Below are 20,377 nucleotides of genomic sequence, written 5' to 3'. Positions count from 1 at the left end.
TCTCAAAAATATTGTACAGACCACAAGCTCTGAGCTAAGAATACTGCAGTTGGTCCCAGTATTAGGATCGCTGTATCTGGGAAAATACAGCAAGAAGGAAAGTGTATTTCCTTAGGTTATCCATTAATTACAGTGCCTTGAAAAAAAATTCATACTCCTTGAAATTTTCCACATTTTGTCATGTTATAACCAAAAATGTAAATGTATTTTATTGGGATTTTATGTGATAGACCAACACAAAGTGGCACATAATTGTAAAGTGGAAGGAAAATGATAAATGGTTTTCAACATTTTTTACAAATAAATATCTGAAACGTGTGGCGTGCATTTCTATTCAGCCCTCTTTACTTTGATCCCCTAACTAAAATCTAGTCGAACCAATTGCCTTCAGAAGTCACCTAAATATTAAATAGAGTCCACCTGTGTGTAATTTAATCTCAGTATAAATACAGCTGTTCTGTGAAGCCCTCAAAGGTTTGTTAGAGAAAATTAGTGAAAAAACAGCATCATGATGGCCAATGAACACACCAGATAGGTCAGGGATAAAGTTGTTGAGAAGCTTAAAGCAGGGTTAGGTTATAAAAAAATATCCCAAGCTTTGAACATCTCATGGAGCACTGTTCAATCCATCATCCGAAAATGGAAAGAGTATGGCAGAACTGCAAACCTACCAAGACATGGCCATCCACCTAAACTGACAAGCTAGGCAAGGAGAACATTAATCAGAGAAGCAACCAAGAGGCCCATGGTAACTCTGGAGGAGCTGCAGAGAACCACAGCACAGGTGGGAGAATCTGTCCACAGGACAACTATTATTCATGCACTCCACAAATCTGGCCTTTATGGAAGAGGGGCAAGAAGAAAGCCATTGTTGAAAAAAGCCATAAGAAGTCCCATTTGCAGTTTGTGAGAAGCCATGTGGGGGACACCGCAAACATGTGGAAGAAGGTGCTCTGGTCAGATAAGACCAAAATTAAACTTTTCAGCCTAAAAGCAAAACACTATGTGTGGTGGAAAACTAACACTGCATATCACCCTGAATACACCATCCCCATCATGAAACATGGTGGAGGCAGCATTATATTATGGGGATGCCTTTCTTCAGCAGGGACAGGGAAGCTGGTCAGAGTTGATGGGAAGATGGATGGAGCCAAATACAGGGAAATCATAGAAGAAAACCTGTTAGAATCTGCAAAAGACTTGAGACTAGGGCAGAGGTTCACCTTCCAGCAGGACAACGACCCTAAACATACAGCCAGAGCTACAATAGAATGGTTTAGACCAAAGCATATTCATGTGTTAGAATGGCCCAGTCAAAGTCCAGACCTAAATCCAATTGAGGGTCAGTGGCAAGACTTGAAAATTGCTTTTCAGAGATGCTCTCCATCCAATCTGACACAGCTTGAGCTATTTTGCAAAGAAGAATGGGCAAAAATTTCACTCTCTAGATGTGCAAAACTGGTATAGACGACAAAGTCCAAAAAGACTTGCAGCTATAATTGCAGCGAAAGGTGGTTCTACAAAGTATTGACTCGGGGTGGGAGGGGGCTTGCATGAATACAAATGCACTTTTCAGATATTTATTTGTAAAAAATTTGAAAACCATTTATCATTTTCCTTCCACTTCAAAATGATGTGCCACATTGTGTTGGTCTATCACATAAAATCCAAATAAAATACATTGCGCTTTTGGCTGTAACATGACAAAATGTGGAAAATTTCAAGGGGTATGAATACTTTCTCAAGGCACTGTATATGTTTATATAAGAGGTGCACATGCCTTTTTAGATGGTAGCAAATTCTTACTTCTCCATGGTGGCAAAGCTAGCCCTGGTACATGAGATTTTATAAAGTGTAAGAATTCATAGTACATGATTTATTATAACTGGACAAAGTAAAATGAGCACAAAGATGGAATTGATGCCCATAGGTCTTATTTGAATTTTTCTTTAATATTGCTATCAATAAATGGTATGAAATTGATTTGTAAAAGTTCCACTTTTTGCTCATTTTCCGGTCTCCAGTTTGGTGCATCAATCCTTTTTGTTTACGGATAAATTTCTAAATTGCTGAAATGTCGAAAGAAGTCTCTTAAAAGTCAACACTATGTGCATGGGATGCCTATCTGCGTGTAAGATGAAAAGGTGGCACTCCAAGGGCACTGGTTCTGAGCTAAATTAAAGCTTCATTGAGGATGCACAGAGGCTGGCATTGCTGAAAGAATCTCCTTCTGAATACATTGCTTTAATGATCCAATGGCTTTGGTACCAATAAGTATTAGTCATTGACCCAGAACAAGTCTGTGGATCAGGAGTTCTGACTCTCCTAATCTGCATTCTGCATGCTTAAAGTATTGAAGCCAGAGACAGCCAAGCAACTCACATTTTCCGGTGTAGCCCCACAGTGACAGCCTACATAATGCTCTTAGTAGATATATTACTTAATGGACATTTACTGTGCCTTAATTATTTCTATATTTCCAATGTACAGTATTTATAACAAATGTAGTTTCAGAAGAACTAAAAAGTTCACATTTTCACTTTTCTTCTTAAAATCCAGCTAAATACAAACGCCGATTCAACAGTTAATCTGACAATGTCTGAGAAATGAAAGGATATATTAACTGATATTTTTCTTTTCACGTCTCTCTTTGCAGGTTATGTGACTGGCTGTCAAAGAGTTTTCTCTGCACCAATCAATCATATCTTCTTACACAGGCAGTTGAGCATTCAACAAAGGAGATGTTTCTTTTTGCGGAGACAAAGAAGCACTGCTTATAGTATAGTTTGGCCAGGTACAGTTTCCCCAGCTCATCCAGTTCCCGAGGTAACTGTAATTTCTATTATCTCATTCTTTTCCCCGTCAATATAAAGGTTGACTGCACTACTGATCAAGTACATTCATCTACTGACAGCCAGGGGGCCACAGGCATAGCCTGGGATTTAAATGCGAACAGCAGAGCTGCGTACACTCCTCTCCCAGCCAGACAGTGTTATGAAGAATAGGTAATCAGTGCATAGGTGTGATCAGCCTCCAGATAGATAGTTACAGGCAATCTCTTCAATGATGCAGACAGCAGCAGGTGGGCATCAACACCAAGGAAGTGGCCAGCCAACTTGTAAAATGTGCCATAATGTTAGTAAATGATTTAAGTAAATAAGATGTTTTATGGTCGATATCCAACCTGGGCCTTTGTCATTAGATGGACTGTTGTGAATCTGATGAGTCTACATTGAAACTGATGTGGTTACCTTTGAAGAAAAACATAAGCTACTATAATAAGGTTTTTTCCTTTTCATTTTTTCCCACATAACTATTCCCATCTTTCCAAACTGAAAAAATAGCCTGCTTGTGATAATAATACATGTGGCATTATATACTGCTGACAGCGAGCTGCACAATTCACCTTCCAAAGGCTGAGCGCTCAGCAGTCCCATATATCAGAAAGTTCCAGGGTAATTGTGATAAAAAGTTGTTCATTTGGGAGAAAGAGCCTGGCTAATTGTAAACTAGCCTTATTACTTTTGATGGGATGATTTGTTCTTTTTTCACTAAAGTGGAAATGTACAGGGATTTTAGTTGCGCTCAGGAAGAAAGCATAACAATTTAGAAAAAAAAAATATTTTTAATTTTCAGGTAAATATGAAATATTGCTTATGAGGCTATTTGTATTTACCATTTGCAGCCGGCAGGTGGCTTTCTAGATGTGCTTGACCCCAGATTTTGTACGGTAATTTGCAGATGTGAAAATCTGGAACTGCCTGTGTGTTTTCATCTTGTGTTATTTAGGTCAAATCACAACTCACACATCACTGAATTCATTAAAGGAAGGACTGGTTCCCCTCCCTGTTGTGAGTTTGTATGGACCCTTATGGACTTTTAGTTCGGCAGTTAGTAAACAAGTGAACAGTCAGTCCTGGGCTTTCTAATTTGAAAGCCCAGCATGCTCTGCAGTCTAATTATAATGGAATCATACAGTATACCTAAATAATTGCAAAGGAAAGCTGTTGCAGAAATAATGAAAAACATGATATGAAAGATCAATTCATAAATGTTAAGCATTAAAAAGATTAAATTTAACTGACAACAAACTTTGATAGTTTGTTTCTAATTAAAAGGGAACGCCAGCAAAAAAAAACCATATTACCAAATATCAATAGATGTTTATTTGTGTTTCTTTTTGGACATTTCATTTGGAAGAACTTTGTAGCAGAAGAAACAGACATTGCACATACTGTACTAGAGTCAAAAAGAGAGCCCTCTATGCTTGTAGTAACTACGAGCCTGTGCAATGGGCAAGGATGCCAGCCAACTGGAGATGTACACACAGTCCATGAAAAGACAAACATGGATACTGATTGATTTTCCTGAATTTAAATACCAGTTTTCCTGTCAAGGTAGTGCCTTCACTGGCATGGACCCTTTTACTACATGGCATCAGGGTAACAAGCGTAGGTATACCTGCTAAGTGTAGGTCAAGAACAGGTTCCCAGGAGAATGGAGCACACAGGAAATAAAAGGTGTTGGAAACTGGAACTGTGGAATGTGTCTCTCAGCATGCCAAGGTACTTAACAACGGTTCCAGTTAAAAGCAGGTGACAGTGGATATCCCTAGGTATGCAGGCTATGGGCCAGCCAGCATTCAAAAAGGACCCCCTCACTAGGGTTTGGACTGGCTGCGTGCTGACCCCAGGTTGCCACTACCCTAGGTACCATGAACAGCAATGTATATGGGTCAGGAGCTAATCAAATGGTATAAGACTAGAGCAGTCAAAAGGACTGTGGATCACACCGAAATGGTCTGTAACCAGGACACTGGCAAGAAGTCAGGCCAAGCAGCAAACACAGTTAAGTATACTAGCCAGAGGTCAGGGTAAGCAGCAAATACGGATAACCAGGATATTCAACAGAGGCCAGGGCAGGCAGCTGATACTTATAATAAGGAACAGGCCAAAGGTCAGGGCAGGAAAAAGACATGGATCTACAAGATACAAAGCTAAAAGTCGGTTCATTGAAGTTAAATAGAAAGGGCAAGGGGTACTAGCAGAACTCACGACAGAAAAACAGGGAATGACAGTTAGCTACAAGAATCATTGCTTGGGCAGTGAGCTGAGAGCTGCACTGAGTTAAATTGGCTGTCCATGAGAGCAGCATTGCACTGATTGGCCACAGCAAGGAAGGGGGGGGGGGAAGCTGCGCTCATCAGCCATGGCCCGCAGCTGTGCCCATTGGTTATGGTCTTGACAACCCAGGTAAAAAAACTGCAATGCTGAAATGCAGGAGGTAAATGGTGCTGAAATGTCTTGCACTGAATAATAAAATGAAACTGTGATGTATTTTCACTAAGAACATACTTTTGGTTATTATCCTAATGCTCACTTAGAGGAATTTTTATTGCAACCTTATAATCATTTCATCATTATATTACATACATTGATTTGGATTTCTTTTTCTAGTGCCTATCTGTCTTGCGCTACAATTGTGTCAGAGTTTATATATGCATTCTCCTCACAGAGACTATTCACATATAAACTCTGACACACACACTACTGCTGCAGCGAATGCACTGTGTAATCACAAGCCCTAAAAAAAATGATTCTACAGCCCCCAAAACGCATTGGCTTCCAACTTTTATCAGATATCATTGTTTGAACTAGAACTCACACATTCATTTTCATTTCTTTCCATGTTTTCTAGTCTCACTTAAGGTCCTTCAAAGGGTAGAGGATACCAGTGATCAAGGAGCAGCCTTCTGTTTCCTTTGCACCCCACACTCTTTTCCGTACTATAAAAAAATCCAAACTACTCCAGGACGCACTGTTTTACTGCAATCCATTTCCTCATTCTAGAACTGTTGTGGTGTTTTCAGACTGTTACACCTGCTTGTAGACTTAGTGAGGAAAAGGAACAAAGATGGTGGCCATAATTAGCAATTTTAGCCACAGTGTCAATCATATCATATACACTCACCAGCCACTTTATTAAGTACACCTTTCTACCCGATGTGGTCTTCTGCTGCTGTAGCCCATCTGCTTCAAAGTTCAACGTGTTGTGCATTCAGAGATGGTATTGTGCATACCTTGGTTGTAACAAGTGGTTTTTTGAGTTACTGTTGCCTTTCTATCATCTCGAACCAGTCTGCCCATTCTCCTCTGACCTCTGACATCAACGAGGCATTTTCATCCACACAACTGCTGCTCACTGGATATTTTCTCCTTTTCGGACCATTATCTGTAATCCCTGGAGAAGGCTGTGCATGAAAATCCCAGTAGATCAGAAGTTTTTAAAATACTCAGACCATCCCATCTGGCACCAACAACCATGCCACATTCATAAGTCACTTAAACCCCCTTTCTTCCCCATTCTGATGCTCGGTTTGAACCTTAGCAAGTAGTTTTCACCACGTCTAGATGCATAAATGCATTGAGTTGCTGCCGTGTGATTGGGTAATTAGCAATTCGTGTTACCAAGCAATTGAACAGGTGTACCTAATAAAGTGACCCTTGAGTGTATAATATATTACATAAAAGAAAACTGTTTTTAAAACATGAAGTATTCATTAGCAAGAATATTTGTGAAAAACTGTTCACTTTCACATGTATTTCATGATGAATAAAATATACAGGTTCTCCTTTAATCTTGTTATGCTGTGATCATGTATGTGGTGTATCCATCCCAAATAGTTGGGTGCTCTCTATAGAGCGTTGTTTGACAGACACTTTAATGTTAGCCCACCAAGGACCCCCCCCCCTGTTACTTATGGTATGGTCCTTCAGACTCAACAGTCACTAGTTAGTGTTTCCTCTGTTTAGGTGCTTACTCAGGGCCATTGAAGGAAAATTAGAGCAGAGAAGCATGACATGTTTATTGAGTAAAAAAATGAAATCAAAGCTTTACAAACACTTTAAGTAATGTGAAAAGAACTTGCACAATTTGACCTGCTGGACCTGTGACAGAAAAAAACACTAAGGATCTATGTTATAGGGTAATGTTCTACGGTAAGTGTTTCTGCAGGCTTACGTATGAAAAATGTAAATTTCCTCTGTATTAGTGTCCTTGCTTTGTCAGAGCCTGACACTTTAGATGGAACATCAGGGGGTCAGATGTCACCTAAAATCTGAAACCTGCTGCCTGTCTTCTGCCTGATGTCACACATTTCACAATCAGAGAAGTTTTAAACAGTGTGTGAGGTCAGGCAGTGAACAGGCCAGAAACTATCAGACTGCAGGTGACCTCTGACTTCCAGAGTGGAACTTCTTTCAGGAATACTTTGTTGATCACTATAGATAGCAATTATGAACTAGTAAATTTATTTTGTAGCAACAAATGTAATTCATATAGCAACAAATTACATTTTTGCAATGTGTAATATTTCCATGCCATGCCTTAGAGCAGATTTTCTGAAAATTGGGGTGCAGCACTTGCTACCGAAGGATCTACTTGGTATGATGGGTCCTCTGCTATCTGCCATGACTTTATGAACCACTTCATCCCCTCTGATGCACCTGGTTACCTGATGTTGCAAAGACCTATATTAGCTCAGGTATTAGAATATTACCAACTATAATTGCCTATGGAAAAAAAAAAAAAAACAGGCTATTGGATTGCACATTAACTAAGTATATTGTAAAGAAGGGCAAAGTAAATAGCAATGCCTCACCAATAATAAACAGGTAAAGACTGTTAAATTGCAGTAAAGTAACTGAGGTGAGTACTAGGTTATGATATGGCCATTAACCTAGACCACGATAATACTAAACCAAGTTAACCTGATATGCAGCATTAATAAAGAACTGCATAAACAGCGAAAAATATGAATGGCAATAAAAGAAGTCTCACATTCACTCTCTGATTGAAAAATAAAACAAATGCACTCTGCACATACACCCCCAAGAGTGGGTGTACACGTTCCTGAAAGGAGTACCCCCTGAAGATGGCTGTAAAGTACCTTGTGCCTAATTTACAAATTTAAGCCAACTGATGCTAGGACCGGAGATGTATTGTGGTGCATGTGTTACCGTCTTTTTAAACTGCCTGCAGTGCAACTTTGGGGATGCTAGGCAAATAGGGCAGCCCTTTCCTGATTGGTCAGCAGCACTAATGAACACAGCAGAGGCTCACCAGTCCCAGCAGTGCAGTGGGTTTTGCTCTGGTTGCTTGTGTGTTTGATTGTCCCTCTGGCTCTTTCCTCAGGAATCCAGTTTCTCATACAGGTCCTCGGTGGCTCTTTCTCTTGTGTGAGTACAGGCACACACACTCTGCAAACAGGTCTGTCTTCCTTAAGCCTCCCTGTAAGACTTCTCTGTGGCTCAGTCCTCTGGCTCACGGTACTGATGTAGCCAGGTGCTGGACTACAGAAACATGGAGAAGGGGATATTTCCCTCTTTACAATCAGTTTACTTTAACATTCTACTATTATGCTGAATGATGTGTGGCACCGTCCCCTCCAGTCATCAGAGAGAGAACTATAGTCATGAAAAGACTATGGAATGCTATGCAGAATGCAGATGATCATGGGATTTAAAGTCCAGGATGTAAGCCATATTGTGGAGCTTATGGACCCTTTGCACTATAATTCTTTAGAGGCACTGGGGCAAGAAGGTGCATGGCTGCTTTTCTGAGACTGTTCAGATAGACTCTTTCTCTTGGCTCTGAGGGAACCATACTGACCAGACTGAGGCCAGACCAGTGGAAACACCTGAGGCAGCACAGCACAGACAGTAGTGATCACATCTGTGCTGATGCTGCAGGGAGACCAAGGCATCCTCTCACCCTCTACTTCCCACTGCTGAATCTCCAGAGGCATTCTGTGGAGAGACTGAGGGGCCCCCCCCTTTTTACAGCAGAGCTTACAGCCACACCACAGGGACTTGTGAGAGGGCATTGCCCATTGCTCACACTGCTAGCAGGGACTGAGTTACTGGAGGCAGGATATTGAGTATACTGCATCTAGACTGCACCTTTGCTGCATGCGGGTCTATCAAAATTGTCATTAAGTGCATCAATGGTTCTTAAAGGGGACCCAACAGTAGCTGGTAGAAGAACAGCATAAAGGACTGCCCCTCCCGTAAAACCATCCTGCAATTTCCCTTTGTTTTCTTCTCCCCTTTCCTTCATTTCTATGGACAGTGCACCTCCAGTCGGGCATAGTTGTCATAAATGCCCTTTGGCAGTATAGAACCTGTGTTCAGTAAATCAAGTTTTATTACTGCTCACTGTTGCACCTAAGGGGACCTTGCTACCATTTATGCTGATCTGGACATCAAGTGTCATCTTATGCATAGTCCTTATTTCTAATCACCCTGTATGCTAAATTGTTATTAGCATTGTTAATCCATTTCTACAATCAGTGAATTCTGTGATATTCAATGCTTTATATGCTCAACCTAGTGTGTCAGAGGGGCTGAGGTTCTTAAAGAGTTTGAGGCAAAGAACAGAGGACCCACCCTAACCCGCAGATTCTACAGGTGTAGAGCTAAACACAACACGGCAACAGGTTAGTGCTCTCTTTGGTTCCCACACATAAGTCCCTGAGTTCAAAAACTGGTAAAAATCTGTTCTGTTCTCCTCTGTGTGCAGGGATATTTGGGTGTTGTAGTTTTCAGCCTCATTAGCTTCCTATGTGCAGCGTTCCTCCAGGACTACATATCCCAGTGTCCTCAGCAGTTGTATCTTCATCTTCCTGCCACTGCTGCCAGGAGGGGTGGAGGAAAGGAGAAGGAGCAAGCACACAGAGCCCATGCTGTACAGCAGCCTAGCAGGAATGGAGCAGGCAAGAGACTCCTACTCTGTCCTCTACACAATAATGGGTGGGGGAACACCCAAGCGCTCCTTCAGCAGCCAGTGAAACACCCGACTACAAGAGATTTGATGAGATCATGGTTTTGTTTTGTGCTTTCACACTTAGGCGGTAAAGATAGGTGACTTAGGACTGGGTTGTGTGGTATGTGGTACACATTCCTTTACTGCCCTCCTTCCTGTCCCTTTATAATTCTCTGTAAGGTCTGTTAAAAAGAAAAAAAATCTGTTGTCAGATTTAAAACATTTTTTGGTTTCTACAAAATGACAGTGGTTCTACAACCCAACATTCCACCACCGAGAACCCTACATCGCAGATGAAAGACATGGTAAGAGCTTTTCCATTTACACAACCTGAGAAGAGGAAGGTTCTCTGAGTATTTTCTGTGATGACAACATTCTAAAAATGAGAAAGCAAAGAAATGTAAAGTCATACTACATTTCATCAAAAATGACAGACTGTAATAACCAAATTCTCAATTCACACTCATTACTCCAATTTATTCCAATAAGCGTGTTTCTGGTATCTGCAGCATTCCTGACAGTTTAATGTGAAAGAACAAACACTCAGGTATTACTGCTGGGAAATTTGGGAATCTTTCTCGGTTTGCTTATGTTGGAGAAATATGTTTCAGGAAACTTGTGGTGTTATGTATTTTGCTTGTGCGACAGTTTGTAGTTCACAAGCTGTATAAGCTGCTTGTATCAGGCAATGTTAAGTTCAAAAGGGCAGTGGAACGAACATTGAAGAAGCCTTGGGGGTTTGCTTGGTGGCTCATGAAGGTCACTGCTCGAACTTAAAGGGCAAGTTGCCATGAAGTAGGGGGACTGTTTGAGAAAATGATCCCATTGTTGTGCTTTTTTTGTGATCTTCCTTTCCAATCCTTTTCCTTGAAGCACATAATGAAGCCAGACTATGTGACGACAGGCATTGTGCCTGAATGGGGAGACTTTATTGAAATTAAGGACGAAGATCAGATTGAAGGGCTTCGCCAGGCTTGTCAGCTAGCTCGTCACATTTTACTTATGACTGGAAAAATCGTAAAGGTAATGGAAGCACAGAGCGTATCACCCAATGCTTGAAATTGTAAGATAAACAAGTCTCCTTTTCACTGGAATATTAAAGCAGAACTTCAGGCAGGAATAAAAACTGTAAAGTTTAAACTGTATAAATTATGTTATGTATACATTAAAAACCTTTACATTGATTTTAACTAAAAATAGTACCGGAATATGTCTTTATATTAGTTTCCTGCAATCACCTGCACAGCAAAAGTGAGAAGGAGGGGCAACGTTCTGAGCCAGTTTTGTACAGTGCTTTCAGTATAAAATGTAAACCCGGACGGGGAGCTCAGGGATGAACTCCATCAGTTTTCTGTTGCTCCTTCATTGCCCAATCAACAGGTTGGGTTTGGGTCCTTGACCAATTTGTGGTTCTTACAGTACCATCTGCAGAGAAACGTTCTCTGATATGGCTGGTACGGTTGTCTGAAAAACAAGGCTCACTATATTGGCAGGTAAAACAGTTCATGGATACAATATGTATTTCAAAAGTGCATTTAATAGTTTTCTTTGAGTTCAGCTTCAAAATGACCAATTTATCAGTTCAAATTGACATTTTTGCAAATAGATTAGTTTATTCTGTTACAATTATCTGTTTAGTATATAATGCTTAAAGCGTGATTGCACTGCCAACAATTATCTTTTACTTTTTAAGGTGGAGGACAAAAGATCCCTTAAAGGGTCAGTTTTTAGGGTGGAACATGTAACATGTTCCCGCTCCTGCAGGACTCCCCTCGACCCCCCTCCTATGATAGAGGGCTGGGGATCTTCTGCCCGCACCTGCTGTCAGAATTTGAAAAGAGCATGGCTGTGTGGGGCTCTGCCCACACGGCCATGTATGTCATTCATTCAGAGTTCTTTGCAGCGGACTATTTGCAGTTCTCAGTGAACTGTGAGGGCGCTGGAGAGTGCTCTTGACTATTGAGCTTCCTGTCATTCAGTAATTGCCTGCCTGTATCAGAGGTACGGGCGAACAGCTACACTAACAGCCTGCAGGAGCCGAACATTTACTGTGATCTGCTGATCACAGGTGCAATACTTTACAGGAACCGAATGAAAAAAAATAGTAAATGCATATTTGCATAATAATGCATAATAATAATAATAATTTGTAAAATGTGAACATATCCTTTAATTGCTCACATATTGAAATACCTTATAATTAATACCTGAAACAGCTTTTTGAGGACACAACCCCTCTACCACAAGACCAAGAATGCTTATTTAATTCAAACTAATTTTTTTGCACATTCGAATTTTTAAACTAGTAAATAGCTGAATAATGTACAGTATATATACTTTATTTTTGTAGAATTGCATAAATAAAACATGGGCATGGAAAAAAAAGAGTTTGCTCTTTTTTCCCCTCTTGCATCTTATATTAAAATTAAAGTGGTTCTGAAGGCTTAAGGTTTTTCACCTTCATGCATTTTAGCAATGTGCACTGGAGTCTCAGTTATCCTGGGACTCCCTCTCCTCATTGGCTAAGACAATCATAGCCAGTGAGTCAATGAGAAGAGAGAGTGGGCAGAGCCGAGCCGCAGCTCCGTGTGTGAATGGACACATGAAGCAGCAGGTGCCCCCAGAGCTTGCTGTGGAGGCACCGGACTGAAGGGAGGGGCCAGGAGCACCAGCAGGGGACTCGAGAAGAGGAGGATCTGGGCTGCTTAGTGCAAAACCACTGCACACAGCAGGTAAGTATAGACATGTTTGTTATTTAAAAAAAAAAGGCTTTAGAATCACTTTTAAGTGATCGTCTAAAAATGTTCAGCTTTTCAAGTTTGCATGATTTGGACCTACAGTCATGGCCAAATATATTGGCACCTCTGCATTTCTGTCAGATAATGCACTACTTTGCCCAGAAAATTTTCGAAATTACAAATGTTTCGGCATTCTCATGTTTATTTCTTTTGTTTGTATTGGTTTGACACAAAACAGTGGAGAAACAAAAAGCTAAATCTGACACATTCCATGCAAAACCCCAAAAATGGACTGAACAAAATTATTGGCACCTTCTCAAAATTGTAAGAAATGATTACATTCCAAGTTTGTGATGCTCCTGTAATTTGTAATTAAACTCACCTGTATCAATGAACAGATATTAATGTTCCTGTGTCCACTATGCGCAACATTGTCAAGAAGTTTACAGCCCATGGCACTTTGGCTAATCTCTATGGACGTGTATAAAAGAGAAAAACTTGATCAAAGATTGCAACGAAGGATTGTTCGAATGGTGGATAAAGAACCTCAATCAACTTCCAGACAAATTAAGCTGACCTTCAGGCACAAGGTACAACTGTGTCAGCTCGCAGTATACGTCGCCATCTAAATAAAAAGGGATGCTATAGTAGGAAACCCAGGAGGACCCCACTGCTAACACAGAAACATAAAAAATCCAGACTGGAGTTTGCCAAAACTTATCTGAAGAAAGCCAAAATCCTTTTTGGAAAATGTGCTGTGTGTGGACAGACGAAACTAAATTACTGCTTGTTTTGTTTTCAGGAAAAGAAATGAGGCCTTTAAAGAAAAGAATACAGTCCCTACAGTCAGACATGGTGGAGGTTCACTGATGTTTTGGGGTTGCTTTGCTGCTTCAGGCACTGGATGTCTTGACCATTTGCATGACATTATGAAATCTGAAGCCTACCAAAGAATTCTGGGGTGCAATGTAGGGCCCAGTGTAAGAAAGTTGGGTCTCCGTAAGAGGTTATGGTTCTTACAATAAGACAATGATCCAAAGCACACGTCATGAAGCACCCAGAAATGGACAAAGTGCTGGAGAGTACTGAACTGGCCAGCAATGAATCTAGATCCCAATCTCATAGAACAACTGTGGAGAGATCTCAAAACAGCAGTTGGGAAAAGGAATCTTTCCAATCTGAGAGACCTGAAGCAGTTGGCAAAAGAAGAGCAGTTCCCATTTCCTGTAGAGAGGTGTAAGAAACTCATTGATGGTTACTGGAAGTGGTTGATTTAAATTATTTTTTCCAAGGGGTGTGCTACCAAATACTAAATTTGAAGCTGCTAATAATATTATCCAGTTCATTTTTGGGCTTTTGCATGGAATGTGTCAGATTTGGCTTTTTGTTTCGCCACTTTTTTGTCATACCAATGCAAACAAAAGGAGTAAACATGGGAATGCCTAAACATTTGGAATTGCAACAGTTTTCGGTGAGTAGTGGTGCAGTATCTGACAGAAATGTAGGGTTGCCAATATTTTTGTATATGGATGAAAACATTTTTTACTATGGCTACAGCTATTTTGGTACCCCCATCCATATCATATGAATTTTTGTGATAGCCTCCTTACCCCTTACAAATAAAGCCATAGACGTTTACAGCTAATGGATACCTTAACACAGAGCTCAGTGTTTTGCACAGTAAACACTGATGTCAGTATTATTGTTTTCTTTAGGTTGAATTAAACTGAAATTGGTCCAGTCCCTGAGCAAAATAGTGTATATTGCCACCTGTGCTCACCCAGGAGATCTGAGAATAATGATATCTGTGATCATATGTATCCATGGTTGTAATGTGTTCAGAATCAGCATGAGCCAATTAAAGTAAAAATTCTGGTAACCGCTAAAATATACAGTTGACATACTTATATTGGAACAAGTTTACCTGCCAAAAAATGTGTAACTTTATGCAGCTGCTCTTGTGATCCAGGCACCCCATGCCTGGATTCAGCCACTATTCAGCCACTCAAATCACTTATGCTCAACAGGGACTCGCCTCCTGCCAATTTTGATTTTTGCAGGTGCAGGCATCATCCCGGTATAACCAACTCAACCCTAGAATGCCATATGATGTGCTACAGGCAGGAAGAGGCTAATATCAAAACAAATTCAGACTATTACAGCAACAGCACAGCTTGATAAAGGACATTAGGTCAACCCCCCAACCTTGTGATTGGACAGAGATTTGGCAGTAGCACTGTGTTACGGTCATCTCTCTGCTCACTCTGCTCTCTTTTCCTGTCAGCATTCTCCCTGGCAGTGCATGTGTGCAGCAGAGCCTAACCCTTTCTTCTCCCAGTCTGAATGTTGCTGTAAAATTCAGTATTTTTTGCTAGAAAATTACTTAAAACTCCCAAACATTATTTATTTTTTAGCAGAGGCCCTACATAATAAAATGGTGGGAATTGCAATTTTTTGTGTCACACGGTATTTTTGCAACACTTTTTCAAAAGCAATTTTTTGGGGAAAAAAAACACTTGAATTTTTTTGCACACAAACACTATATAATACCTAATTCTTTGTTAAAATATGGTACCTAAAATTCTCTATAGGCGACGCTTCAAAAGTCTTTACAGGTCACCAGTTAGAGCTATGCAGCAGGTCCAGAGCTAAAATTATTGCTCTTGCTCGGACATTCAGGATGATACCTCACAAGTGTGGTGCAATCACCGTTTACATATGCATGTGGGACTTGCATATGCGATCGCGTTTGTGCGTAAGCACAGGGGGAGGGGCACCTATACATTATTTTTTTTTTAAAAATTTTATTTACACTGTCACTAATTTTTTTAAAATTAACTTTATTGCTTTCACAAGGGATGAACAACATCCTTTGTGAGAGTATGGGCCATGACAGGTCCTCTTTACAGAGAGATCTGGGGTCTTTTGGACCCCAGATATCTCCTCTGACCTGCAAGGCAGCTGATCAGACACAGCTCAATCTGATCAGCTGTTTACCTGGCCGCTGATGGCCAGGTAAGCAAAGAGCGGAACTTGGAAGTGACAAAATCCTCATCGCTTCCTGCTTCCAGGGTCACAGAGGAAGGGACAACATCCGTTCATCGCTCACTGTGTAGTGTCACTGCCATTGCATTGGTCCCAGACTCTGCGACCGGATGGGTGAGCCAGAGAAAGCGGCGGGAGAAGAGGGTGGGAGGGAAGCAGAAGTGACAAACTTCTGCTGCCCCAAGAGGTGATAGAGTGGCTATTTATCCATTCAAATCACTTATGTGCAACTGGGAATTGCTTCTTGGCAATTTTGATTTTTGCAGGTGCAGGCATCATCCCGGGATAACCACCTCAACCCGAGAATGTTATATGATGTCCTACAGGCAGGAAGTGGCTACTATCAAAACAAATTCAGATATTTGCATTTATTGGTTTATTTATTGATTGGTGTTTTTTTTTATCTTCCAGAAGCTTTAAGAAAACAAAACCATGTTGAAATATGTTGTATTTCTAACTGGGATATAATTCTGCTATTTACTGTTCCAGCCTTGTAGACCAAAATAATACCAAGATTTATTGGTGGTCCCTTGGCTACAAATTAGATGGTTTATTATAGCAACATTTGTTTTGTTTTCTCATAATCACAATGCTTGCAACTGTGATTACCTATTTACAGCATACAGCTGTACCTATTTATGTGTGCACGTAGCAGATTATACCTTGACACAAGTTATAGTATATGTCTCTCGCTTCCTCTCTGCTCCAGGTTGGCATGACAACAGAGGAAATAGATGCATTTGTACATAAGAACATTATCAGTCGGAATGCTTATCCATCTCCATTAGGTTATGGAGGGTTCCCCAAGTCAGTGTGCACTTCAGTGAACAATGTGGTGTGCCATGGAATTCCAGACAGGTACTGCTGTATATTAAATTCATGTATTTGTCTGTGTACTGTCCAACTTTCCAGGATTGGGAAAAACAGACCTGTTTGAACACATCCAACTTTTTAGATAAGACATGCCCTGGATATATATATATATGTATATATATATATTTACCTTGTTAATCTGGTTAAAGAAAGACAAAAGTCCATCCAGTTCAACCAACAGAGAGAAACACACACATACTACAACACACAAATTGAAAACCACCATATTCACTATCCAGTAATCCAATACCCACAGTTGATCCAGAGAAAGGCAAAGAGCCCCAATAAAGCATGATCTGATTTTCTCAAGCGGGATAACAAATTCCTTCCTGATCTTCTATTCCCTAGATCAACTTTACCTATACATATTAGTATCCAGTTATAGTATCATGCATTTAGGAAAGAATCCAGGCATTCTTTAAAACAATCTACTGAGCTGGCCAGAACCAGCTCTTGAGGGAGTCTTTTCCACATTTTCACAACTCTTACTTTGAAGAAGCCCTTCTGAATTTGGAGATTAAATCTCTTTTCCTCCAGACATAGAGTCCCCCCTTGTCCTCTGTGATGACCTTAAAGTGAATAACTCTACACCAAGTTCAATATATGGACCTCTTATGCATTTAAACATGGTGATCATATCCCCCCTTAATCTCCTCTTCTCAAGACAGAATAATTCTGTTCCTCTAATCTTTCCTCATAGCTGAGCTTCTCCATGCCTCTTATCAGTTTGGTTGCCCTCCTTTGTACCTTCCCCAGTTCTCCGATATCCTTTTATGTAAAATGGTGCCCAAAACTGAACTGCATATTCCAGATGAGGTCTTACTAATGATTTGTACAGGGGTAAAATGATGTCTGTCTCTCTCTCTCTCTCTCTCTCTCTCTCTCTCTCTCTCTCTCTCTCTCTGGAGTCTATACCACTTTTAATACAAGAGAGGATTTTGCTCGCTTTGGAAACCACAGATTGGCATTGCATGCCATTATTAACCCTATGATCTACCAGAACTCCCAGATCCTTCTCCACCATTGATTTCCCCCAGCTGTTCTCCTTCTAGAATGTATGATGTATGAAAATTTTTAGTCCCCAAGTGCATAACTTTACATTTATCAGCATTAACCTCATTTGACACAAAGTTCCCCAATTAAACAGAGCAATGAGGTTGCCTTGTATGTTGAAGACATCCTGTAAGGACATTATTCCACTGCACAGCTTGGTGTCATCTGCAAAGAATGAAATGGTACTTTTAATCCCAGACTCTTTATCATTTATGAATGTATTAAAAAGTAAGGGTCCTAACACTGAACCTTAGGGTACACCACTAACAACCCTAGACCATTCAGAGTATGAATCATTAACCACTACTCTCTGAATACGGTCTATTTACAAGTTTTCTATCCATTTACAAACTGATTTTTCCAAGCCTGTAGACTTTACCTTACACATTAGCCATGTGTTGGGAACTGTGTCAAACGCTTTTGCAAAATCCAAGTATACTTCATTCACAGCCACTCCTTTATCTAAGCTTTTGCTTACCTTCTTATAAAAAGAAATCAGGTTGTTTGACAATTTCTCTTTCATGAATCCATGCTGGCTATTGCTTAAATTTTTTTTTTTCTAGTAAAACCCATCTGTGTGATCTTTTATGCCAGTCATTAAAGAACTACTGTACATCCAAAGCTCTTTTGGCTGTACTTCTGTGGATCACGTTCTGCACTCCTGTGACCCATTTTCAGCTGACAGCGGGATGAAACCTTCTGTTGGCTGATGTCATTCATCCAGTCCAGGCTGGGGAAAGATCCACCCCAGAGTCTGGAGCGGCACCAGGCTCAGCCTCTCAGCGAGCCGCTGAGAGCCTGAGCCAGTAGAACCCTCCTTCTCCACAAGCCAGTTCTCCTGTGAGCGCAAGGGGGCAGAGTAGACAGCGGTGCTCAGAGTGGCTGTGAGAACTCAACGGTCATGTGATCGCTGAGTTCTCGCACTTAGAGCCAGCAGGGGACAGGTGCAGAATCTGACTGATGCTGCATCCACCTAGGCAAGTATATTTTGGGGAAAACAACAAACCCCATATTTCTCTTTTAAAGATTACCTAAAATCTAAAAATGATGGCTTTGAAATGATAGAGCTCATGTGTTTTAGGACATGTGGGTGTAAGCCATTTGGTCCTGGTGCATATGGTGGATTTGGCGGGCAGCTTCCTGAGCAAGTGGGAAGATGTAAGATGTAATAAGAGCCTTACTGCAAGCTACTGCGACCTAGCGGGAAACCAACTGCCAGTTCGCAGAAGCCATGGCAGCTCAGCAGGAGGCGAATTGCCAGTTTGCGAAAGCCCAACATGCAGACCAAGAGATCCTTAAAGAGGTGGTCCCACACCTGGAGGAATTTAAAGAAGGAGTCCGCAGGTCGGTTGCCAGTGGAACAGAAAATGTGGCGTGACAGCTATTACTTGCAAAAGATGACACAGACAGATGATGTGGAAGCCTACCTCACAACTTTTGAGAGAGTTGCTGTTTGAGAAGGATGGCAACAGGAGTAATGAGTGGGGCTGCTAGCACCTTTTCTGACGGGTGAACCCTATTATGACCTGGAACCAGAGGTTGCCCAGAAATATGAGGAATTGAAAGCTGAAGTTCTTGCGTGCTTGGGTGTGACCATTGTGGTCCGAGCTCAGCGGGTGCATCGGTGGTCATATAGTTCTGACAAGCCACCCTGCTCCCAGATATGTGACTTAATGTATCTCACCAGGAAGTGGCTCCAGCTAGAAACTTTATCAGCCAATCAGCCCTTGTCAGCTTGTGGAGCGTTTGGTCATGGACCAGTATCTATGTGCGCTTCCTGCCACTTTGAGGAAGTGGGTTAGCCATGGAGACCCTAAGACTGCAAACCAGCTGGTGGACCTGGTGGAAAGATATACTGCAGCTGAGGACCTACTGAGCATGTGAGTAAAATAAGTATTTGATCCCCTACCAACCAACAGTAATTCTGGCTCCCACAGACTCTCTATGTGCTCATGTGGTACACAGATAAGTCCTGGCAATTTAAGAAAACAACTTGTCATGTGTATAAAAGACACCTGTCCACAGAATCTATCTTCCATTCAAACCTCACCATCACCATGGGCAAGACCAAAGAGCTGTCAAAGGGGATGCCAGGGACAAGATTGTAGACCTGCACAAGGCTGGAATGGGCTGCAAGACCATCAGCAAGAAGTTTGGTGAGAAGGAGACAACTGTTGGAGCGATTATTAAAAAATGGAAGAAATACAAAATAACCATCAATCACCCTCAGTCTGAAACTCCATGCAAGATTTCATGGATGATCACGAGAAAAGTGAGAGATCAGCCCAAAACTACACGGGAGGAGCTTGTTAATGATCTCAAGGCAGTTGGGACCACAGTCACCAATTAAACCAGTGGTAACATAATATGGATTGAAATCTGCAAGGTCCCCCTCTTCAAGAAGGCACAGCTGAAGTTTGCCAGTGAACATCTAAATGATTCAGAGAAGGATTGGGAGAAATTGCTGTAGTCAGATCTGACCAAAATTGAACTCTTTGGAATTATTTGACTTGCCGTGTTTGGAGGAAGAAAAATGCTGACTGTGACCCTAAGAACACCATCCGTACAGTCAAGCATGGAGGTGGAAACATTATGCTTTGGGGCTGTTTCTCTGCTAAAGGTACAGGCCAACTTTGCTGCATTGATGGGCCAATGGACGGGGCCTTCTATTGTAAAATCTTGTATAAATACCTTCTTCCCTCAGCCAGAACACTGAAGATGGGTCGTGGATGGGTCTTCCAGCATGACAATGACCCAAAACATACTGCCAAGTCAAGAAAGGAGTGGCTCAAGAAAAAGCACTATAAGGTCATGGAGTGGCCTAGCCACTCTCCAGACCTTAATCC

General features: G+C 41.1%; 1 protein-coding gene across 2 annotated transcripts in view; it reads left to right on the top strand.

The window, feature by feature from the left end:
• The window catches only part of METAP1D (methionyl aminopeptidase type 1D, mitochondrial), a 284,813-nt gene that overhangs the window by 128,173 nt on the left and 136,263 nt on the right, over positions 1 to 20,377 (top strand). The window contains exons 2-4 of one of the 2 annotated variants that reach the window (XM_089690509.1): positions 2,657 to 2,826; positions 10,696 to 10,845; positions 16,315 to 16,463. In XM_089690509.1, the coding sequence (XP_089546635.1) occupies positions 2,657 to 2,826; positions 10,696 to 10,845; positions 16,315 to 16,463 (469 nt within the window). The remainder of the gene's footprint in view (positions 1 to 2,656; positions 2,827 to 10,695; positions 10,846 to 16,314; positions 16,464 to 20,377) is intronic. The other variant, XM_089690510.1, reaches the window with a different exon arrangement.

The sequence above is a fragment of the Staurois parvus genome, unplaced genomic scaffold, assembly GCF_062004578.1.
Source record: "Staurois parvus isolate SC_StPar_1 unplaced genomic scaffold, SC_StPar_1.0 ptg000530l, whole genome shotgun sequence".
NCBI lineage: Eukaryota > Metazoa > Chordata > Amphibia > Anura > Ranidae > Staurois > Staurois parvus.
The sequence above is the reverse complement of the archived record's forward strand: the minus strand, read 5'-3'. Positions and strand labels throughout refer to the sequence as shown.